This window comes from Solanum dulcamara, chromosome 5 (genome assembly GCF_947179165.1).
Source record: "Solanum dulcamara chromosome 5, daSolDulc1.2, whole genome shotgun sequence".
Classification (NCBI taxonomy): domain Eukaryota; kingdom Viridiplantae; phylum Streptophyta; class Magnoliopsida; order Solanales; family Solanaceae; genus Solanum; species Solanum dulcamara.
In genome coordinates, this window is record NC_077241.1 from 37,852,063 (window position 1) to 37,861,700 (window position 9,638).

A 9,638-nucleotide genomic window follows, 5' to 3' on the forward strand; every position below is an offset into this window, starting at 1 on the left:
GAATGCTTTAATTCCTTGTTTTAGTGGTTGTTCGGTCTAAAAATGGGATTTTTATTTTTCAAAAGAAGTATGAGCAAGAGTTGTTGCAGAAGTTTCAGATGGAGAAGTGCAACCTCATTGTACACCAGTTGATCCTAGCTTGAAGTTAGATAAGGATCTAGAAGGCTAAGTTTTAGATGAAAACTACTACAAATAATTAGTACAAAGTTTGATGTATCTCACAACAACTTGGCCTGGCATAATGTATGTTGTCAGCATTATTAGCAGGTACATGGACAATCCTAAAAAATATCATCTCCTAGCAGCTAAGCGTATTCTGAGGTATTTGCAAGGCACAATCAGCCATGGTTTGTTGTACAAAAGGAAAGAAAGTTCACTATTGATGGGGTTTACGGATAGTGATTATGTAGGAGATCGAGATGATAGGAAAAGTAATAGTGGTTTCCTATTTATGTGGGGATCAAATGCGGTTTCATGGTCATCTAAAAAGCAGCCTATAGTAACTTTATCCATCATAGAACAAAAGTTTGTTACTGCAACATCATGTGCATGTCAAGCTATCTGGCTTAGGAAGCTACTGGAGGAAGTTCACTACAGGCAAGCTTATGCTACTCCCATATATTCTGACAATTGTTCAGCCATCAAATTGTCCGAAAATCCAGTGTTCCATGGAGAATCAAGCAAATAGATGTAAGGTATAATTTCTTAAGATACCTTACAAATAATTGTGTAAGTGAATTGCATTATTGCAAGAGCCAAGACCAAGTAACATATATCTTCACTAAGGATCTGAAGAGGGAGGGTTTTCTCTAGTTTAGAAGAATACTTGGTAATTCGTTTGAAGAAGTTGAATCCCAGTAGAATGTGTTAGAAACATTAGTTTAAGGGAGGGTTTGTTAGCAGTTATTTTACTATACTGGGACTCTTGTTTTACCAAGTCTCTTTTACCTAATCTTTAGGTAGCTAGCTCCTTATTTATAGGAGAATCTTTCTAGCAATTATTTATGAAGTAGGTTAGCATAATTATTGATTTTCTTCTCATGTTTTCAGCCTATATAAAGGAAACTTTCTTTTGATGAATAATAGATATTGTCATCATTCTCTTCTCCTCTTTTATTCTGCGTTTCTCTACGTCTCTCCCTTTTTCTATTTTATTTAATAGGTGCGAACTCACAAACAAGGAAAGGCAAATGACCTAGTGTTTTCGCACGGACAACAATACATTTTATCTTAAGATGATTTCTTTTAAAGATAACTAAATAAAAAAAATTAACAAAAGAAGAAGATCTTGGCCTCTCTTTTCCTCTCACGGGATTAATTCATTTCCGTGGATTCTTCTATTTTTTTTAAAAATAAAACAGAAAATAGATATAATTGTAAGTAAAAAAGAAATGTTATAGTCTAAATAACATCTAACTATTGATTTATTCTCACACTCAAGAAAATCTTAAACTCAAGTTTGATTTCAAAAAAGTTAGGGTTCTTTTATTGCAAATCACATTGCTGCCGCTCATTGTCAGAGTTTCAATCTATGCTCCTCGGTATGTACTATGTATTCTTCCTAGTTCCTCCTCGGCTCTTACCTTCTTTGTTTATTTATTCATTTTTCTTTACATTGTGTAACAATATATTCAATTGATTTTAAGATTGTTCCACATATTGTTAATTGATTATATTAATTAAATTATTGTTTGCTTATCCAAATTCCAACTTCTAGTGGAGAGGGATAACTCAAGGGTGAATCTAGTAAAACATTTGTTTTAAGCCCAAAAATATTTATGGTGAGTTTAATAATAGTAATTTTTCTTAAAACAATAGTGAATATCATAGAAAAATATTATATATATATATATATACATATATATACATATATATATATACACACACAAATTTTCATATCAATAAATGAAGTATTTAAAAGTATACCTAATGAAGCGATCATCGATCATTTTGAAAACATGACAACTCGTCGAGTGTAATGTAATGATAGTACGTATATTTATCTAGTGTTTACGTAGTTAGTCATTTTTTAAAAGGAATATGTTAAATATCGATATTTACGCATTAATTTGATAGTTGTTAGATTAACCTGAGATCATTGTCCTATTTTAAAATTCAGAATCCATAAGCATCAAGTCCTGAATCTGCCTCTGATCTTTCAAGTGGAGCCTTGTATTTCCACTTTAGTATTTTCTTGATCTACAACTCTTTATTCAAAGAACCTTTCTAATCTACAAAGTAGTGACTCGACCAAATATCTACGAACCCCTTGATGTGTCACGTATTTATGACGTTTCGACGCTGAAAGTGGTAGATTAGTGTGAGTTTCAAGCATGTTTTTGTAGATATGTGTAAGATTTCTCAAAATACTCATAAGTGTCTTAAGAATGTCTTGGGAATAGGCCACTAGCATAATACATTTTCCTTATTTTTTATGGAAAATCTGAGTCCGAAATATCGATCATGGGGTCAAAACCTGTGGGGAATGGTCTTGATGGATCTTTAGGACTCGTGTATCGAAAGATGAATTTTATCAAAAATTTCACAAACTAGTGAGGTGCGCGGCAGCTCTGCGTCATCCACTTGTTTCCGTTCAGTGTGATATTTCCTCGAGTCAAAATTTAGCCAAAATCTCTTTTGCTAAAAATTGGCCTATTCGGGAGCAGCTCCGTGTCATGGACCTGGAAGATGTTTTTCGTTCGAATTCAGTTTTTCAAGTAAGGGCACTTTAGACATTTTCTTAATTGTTAGTTAATGAACCTAGATATTTTTAGAGCCTAATTCTACTCTATAAACTACCCTAAACCCTTAATTCTATTCATTCTTCTACAATTCACCTACTCAAATATTTCTTTCTCTCTACAAGAGCTCTCAATGACTCCATTGAAGAATTCCAAGAAATTCACTCAAGATTTTCATCAAAACTCTCAAAATCTCCCAAATTCTTTGGTTTTCTCACTCAAGGTATGTGGTATTGATTCATGGATTCTTTCATCCATAAAGCCCAATCAATTTCTCAAGTCTTCTATTAAATTCAAGGATGGGATTTTATGGGTTTAATAATCTCTATTCCAATTGCATGAGTTATGATTCAAATTATGATTATGAGTCTATTTTAATATAAATTGATAGTTATTGCATTGAATTGAAGAGTTTTTCCTTCAATTTTCCTATATTGATCTTTAAGGTTCATGATATGAATTATGGGTATTTTCAATTATACTTCCAAATGATATTATCTTTATGAATTATGTATGGGCTGATATAAAGTATATGATCATGCATGTTTTCAAGTCAATTTCATAATTTTCAAATCCATTGATCATGCATCCATGTTTTGCCCTAATTTCCATGTATGAACTATGATTATATATGTATGATTTGTAATGTGGAAGGAAAATACCCGCATTGCACTTATGTTATAAAAATGAGCTACACTATGATTTCAAATCTATGATCATGAGATACATGTTCATTACGATTTCTATGCTATGTATGTATTCCGTGAGATTTAACTTAGCACCAAATGTGAACTTGAGGTGGGGGCTCAAAATATGGAGTTGTTATATAAAGTCTCTTATCCCATAACTACGTGCCACCATAGGATTGCCTTTTTTGGCCTAGCTAGTAGATCCACATATAGCGTACGTTGTGACTCACCTAGCGGGGTAGAGTCTACTTTAGCAAGTAGATTTCCCTTTCCTTCTTTGTATGGGGAGACAATGAAATTCCATGTCATTGGTCGCATGTTCTTATTGTTGGTTATGGTTTCTATCCCATATATGTATGGTCTCTTATTTATTTCATGATCTAAATTATGCTTTTCAAATGCTTTGATCATTATGATCATCTCTTGTTTTACTCACCTCATCTTATCATGTACTTTACTTGACCATTGCATTCCATTATTTACCTTTGATGTCATGCCCTCATACTTAGAACATTCAAATGTACTAATGCATACTTTTTTCTTATATTGTCTCATAATGTAGGAGTTCAGGTTCAAGCCTTGGAAACAACCTCTGGAAGAAATATAAGATAAGGCTGCATACAATAGACCCTTGTGGTCGGGCCCTTCCCCAGACCCTGTGCATAGTGGAAACTTTAGTGCAATGGGTTGCTTTTTTTTAGTCTCATAATGTAGGGGTTGAGTTTGAGGATCATATCTACCTACATGGCTGGTTAAGCTTTCCTATTCGGCGAAGTTGTGGTGAGTTCTTATTTATCAGGGACTAGTTATCGAGTTGGTTATTGTTTCTAAAGATTTTTGTTATGCTTTATTTTGAGGATGATCTAGGGATGTGTCTTAGACCCCGCCCATGTTCATGAGTAGAGACATCTAGTTGGAAAAATACTTCGAGTCTACGTTGTCATGTGACATTCTTCATTTACTATCAATGGTTTAGACTCTCTTATGATGTTTCCTCTTTTACTTTACCTTATGTATGCTTATGATATAAACGAGAGGCTTAATTGGAGTTGTTCGGGGTTTGGATTGCCCTGTTACGACTAGGCTCTCGATCGAGTCATGATAAACTTGGTATCAAAGCACAAGGTTCAAGTGTCCTAGGGTGTCAAATATGCCGCGTCAAGTAGTGTCTTATGCATTGGTGTGATGCGCGCCATATCTATAATTAGGAGGCTATGAGGAATTTTTAGGAATTCTAATTTCTTTCATGATCTAGGTCGTGCGATAGAGTATATTTTAAGACTTTCTTTCCCTAATGATTATTCTTTGCAATTTTCAAAATAATGGCTCCAAGAAACCACCAATGGCAAGGGTAAACAATGCTAATGAAGCCCAAGCTACTCTGGCTCCTCAATATAATGGTCCTCTATGGGGTCCAAGTGACTAATACGGAGTTTCGGACCACTATTACTATGCTAGTCCAAGTGGTGACCAACCAAGGGTTTATGAATCCTTCTAATGTTCCTACTCCGGCCTCACGAGTTAGGGATTTTGCATAAATGAACCCTTTGGAGTTTTATGGCTCAAAGGTTGATGAGGATCCCCTAGAATTCGTAGATGAGATCTACAAGATAGTGAGTATCGTGAGGGTGACTTCATAATAGAAAGCGTAGTTGGCGGCTTACCAACTTAAGGGTGTTGCTCAAATTTGGTACACTCAATGGAAGTTGGAGAGGGTGGATGAAGGTCCTATTAAATGGGAAACTTTCAAACTTGCTTTCCTTGATCGCTTTTTCCCTCTTAAGCTAAAGTAGGCTGAAATGTTGGAGTTTATAAATCTTTGACAAGGCACTATGGGAATAAGGGACTATGCCTTCAAGTTTACTAAGATATCCAAGTATGCTCCTTCATTGGTTATTGATCCGCATTCTCGAATGAGCCAATTCATATCAGGGGTGTTCGACTTGGTTGCTAAGGAATTGCGTACCGCTATGCTTGTTAAGAAGATGTACATATCTAGGATCATGACTTTTGCCAAATATATTAAAGTAGAAGAGCTCAAGGAAACGACAATGACGGATTCTAAGAGTGATCGGTGTGAAGGTAGGCTCTCCAATGCTAGGATTGGTGGTAGTAGTGGCCGCTCTCAATAAGTCCAACATTCGAGAAATAAGTTTTCTAAGGATAGGGTACCATACCCTGAAGCTCAAGGAGGAGGAGGTGTGAATGCTAGTAGCCCTTCTTTTCCTAAGTGTGCTAAGTGTGGAAAGAATCATGAAGAGAAATGCTTGATGGGGATGGGTGCTTGTTATGGATGTGGTAAGATGGGCATAAGCAATTTGAGTGCCTTTTTTCTTCCAAAAAGGGTGAAGTAGGTCATCATCAAGGAGTCCAAGTGCAACAAGATGCTCGAGTTCAACCTAAGAGTAGTCAATTTAATAACCGATTCTATGCTCTTCATGCTAGGCAAGATGTGGATGAGACTCCCAATGTGGTCACAGGTATGTTATGGGTCTTTAACTTTGATTTTTATTCATTTCTTAATCCACGTGCCAACTTTTCCTTTGTTACTCCTTACCTTGCTATGAGATTTGATGTGTGCCCCAAAGTGTTATTAGAGCCTTTTTCGATTTATACTCCCATAGGTGATTCGGTATTAGCCAAGAGATCTTATCGAAATTGTCCCGTGTCGGTCTTGCACAAAGTTATTCTATGTGATCTTGTTCAACTTGACAAGAATGATTTTGACATCATTCTTGATATGGATTGGTTACATCCCGCCTATGCATCTATATGTTATAGGACCTATGTGGTTAAGTTTCACTTTTCTAATGAGCCTATTCTTGAATAGATGGGTAATGATTCCATGGTCAAAGGTCGATTTATTTTATGATTTAAGGCCCGAAAAATAATTTTCAAAGGGTGTATTTATCATATCGTGTGAGTTAGGGATGTTGACTCTGAAACTTCTACTCTTAAGTCAGTCCCTATAGTTAATGAGTTTTCTGATGTATTTCCCGATGAATTGTTCGGTATTTCTCCCAAAAAGGAAATTGACTTTGGCATAGATATATTTCCCGATACCCAACCTATTTCTATTCCTTTTTACCATATGGCTCCGATGGAAATTAAGGAGTTGAAAGATAAATTGAAGGATTTGTTGGATAAGAGTTTCATAAGGCCAAGTATTTCACCATGGGGTGCTCCCATATTGTTTGTTAGGAAGAAAGATGGGTCACTCTTAATGTGTATAGACTACTGGTAATGGAACAAGGTTACTATAAAGAACAAATATCCACTTTCGAGGATAGATAACTTGTTTGATCAATTACAAGGAGCAAGTTACTTTTCCAAGATTGATCTTTATTCCGGTTGTCATCAATTGAGGTTAAGGGAGTGTGATATTCCTAAGACGGGATTTCGGACAAGGTATGGTCATTTTGAATTTTAGTATTGTCGTTTGGTTTGACAAATGCTCCTACTATTTTCATGAATTTGATGAATCATATTTTTATGCCATACTTGGACATGTTTGTTGTGGTATTCATTGATGATATCTTGATTTATTCTCGAAATGAGAAAGATTATATGGGTCATTTGAGGATTGTGTTGTAAACATTGAGAGAGGAGCAATTATTTGCCAAATTTAGTAAGTGTGAGTTTTAGCTAAGGGAAGTTGCATTTCTTGGCCATGTGGTGTCCAATGATGGGATTAAAGTAGATCTAAAGAAAATAGAGGCGGTTAATAATTTACCTAGACCATTATCTCCTTCGGACCTTAGAAGCTTTTTGGGCTTAGCTGGATACTATAGAAGGTTTGTTGAATGGTTTTCTTCTATTGCCTCATCTTTAACTAATTTGACCCAAAAGAAGGTAAAATTTCAATGGTCGGATGAATGTGAGAAGAGTTTTCAAACATTGAAGGATCGTCTAACATCGACTCCTATTTTGATATTGCCTAAAGGTTTGGATGGTTTGTTGTTTATTTTGATGCCTCACATGTTGGTTTTTGGTGCATCTTGATGCAACATGGTAAGGTTATAGCCTATGCTTCTAGGAAACTTAAAGTGCATGAAAGGAACTATCCAACCCATGATCTTGAACTTGCAGCGTTTGTGTTTGCTTTGAAAATTTAGCGCCATTATCTTTATGGGGTGAATGTTGATGTGTTTACTGACCACAAAAACTTGCAATATGTTTTTAGCCAAAGGGACTTGAACCTTAGGAAAATGAGGTGGCTTGAACACCTCAAAGACTATGACATAAGTGTATTTTACCATTTGGGTAAGGCAAATATTATAGCCGATATCTTAGTCGGTTGTCCATGAATAGTATTGCATGTGTTGAGGAAGGTAAGAGAGAGTTGGTTAAAGAGGTCCATAGATTGACATGTTTAGGTGTGCGTTTGGTTGACTCTGATGATAGAAGTATTCTCGTAATAACAGCTCAAAATTACCTCTTGTGGCAGATGTTAAGGACAAACAAGACAATGATCCAGTGTTGGTTGAATTGAAAAAGTCGATTGTCGAAAAAGCTATTGAGGCTTTCTCCCAAGGGGGAGATGGGGTATTATTTACCAAGGTCATTTTTCTGTTCGAAATATTGAAGTATTAAGAGAGTTGATATTGAATAAGGCCCATAGTTCTCAGTTTCAATTCATTTGGGATCCACCAAGATGTATCGTGATTTAGGGGAATTGTATTGGTAGAATGACACAAACAAGGACATAGCGTAGTTTGTGGCTAAGTGTCCTAATTATCAACAAGTTAAAGTTGAGCATCAAAAATTGGGAGGCTTAGTTCAAGACATTGATATTTCTACTTGGAAGTGGGAAAATGTGAATATGGACTTTCAAATGGGTTTACCTCGTACTAGGAGACAAAATAATTCTATTTGGGTCGTTGTGGATCGAATGACTAAATAGTCACATTTTCTACCGGTCAAGACATCTTATGGTGCTGAAGACTATGCTAAGTTATACATTTGTGAACTTGTGAAACTTTATGGTGTTCCTTTGTCGATTATATCAGATAGAGGTACTCAATTCACTTCACATTTTTGGAAGTCATTTCAAAAAAAAGGTCTTCTACTAGAATCAAGCTATGTATCACTTTCCATCCTCAAATCGATTGACAAGATGAAAGAACAATTCAAACTTTGGAGGATATGTTAAGGGCATATGTGATTGGTCTTAAAGGAAGTTGGGATGAGAATTTTCCATTGAGTGAGTTTGCCTACAATAATAGTAATCACTTTAGCATCCAAACGACTCCTTTTAAAGCCCTGTATGGGAGAAGATGTATATCTCTGATGGGATGGTTTGAAATAGGTGAGATGGCATTGATTGGTCCAGATTTGATAGTTGATTCAATGGAGAAAGTAAGGCCTATAAGAGAAGGATTGAAAATGGCTCAAAGTCATCAAAAGTCTTATTCGGACACTAGGAGGAGAGAGCTTGAATTTGATGTGGATGATTGGGTATATTTGAAAGAGTCACCTATGAAAGGTGTGATGCAGTTTGGTAAGAGAGGAAAGTTGAGTCCTAGATATGTAAGACCCTATAGGATATTGAAGCATATTGACAATGTGACATATGAGTTAGATTTGCTATTTTAGTTCGCTATGGTTCATCCGTTATTTCATGTCTCACTGTTGAGGAATTTTGTGGGTGATCCAAGCTCTATTGTGACATTGGAAATTGTGAACGTTGAAGATAATTTGACTTATGAGGAAGTCCTAGTGGAAATTTTAGACCGACAAGTGAAGAGATTAATAAATAAAGATGTTGCATCCGTCAAAGTGTTATGGAGGAATCAATAAGTAGGGAGTGCTACGTGGGAAGCAGAAGTGGATATAGTGAAGAGTTATGTGTATCTCTTTCTTTCCACTCAATTTTAAAGGTACTAAGTTGTTCATGATCAAATCGATTAAAATTCTACGTTTCAGTTCCATATGTCATTCATATCCATGCATGATTCATGAAATAATTTATTTTCAAAAAGGCCAAGTTTTATGTTAATTTTGAAGTTTACATGTTCTATGCATTTTCAAAGTGTTCTCATTTACATGTTGGGTTGCTTGTCCTCTTTCCCATGTCCTTCATATATTAGTTGAATCTCATTTAAGGAAGAACGTTCCCAAGGGGGAGATATTGTAACATTCCTAAAAATGCTCATAAGTACCTTAAGAATGCCTTGGGAATAGGCTACTCGCGTAATGTATTTTCCTT

The 9,638-nt window shown here is 35.7% G+C and overlaps 1 protein-coding gene across 1 annotated transcript; it reads left to right on the forward strand.

Moving 5' to 3' along the window:
• The first annotated feature begins 241 nt into the window (after positions 1-241).
• Positions 242-688, forward strand: LOC129890540 (secreted RxLR effector protein 161-like). The gene has a single exon (XM_055966077.1). It carries the CDS (start codon positions 242-244, stop codon positions 686-688), a length of 447 nt encoding a protein of 148 aa, XP_055822052.1.
• The last annotated feature ends 8,950 nt before the right edge of the window (positions 689-9,638 follow it).

Coding starts and splice junctions, on each gene's coding strand:
- LOC129890540 (XM_055966077.1), top strand. CDS start 242: ATGTATGTTGTCAGCATTATTAGCAGGTACATGGACAATCCTAAAAAA.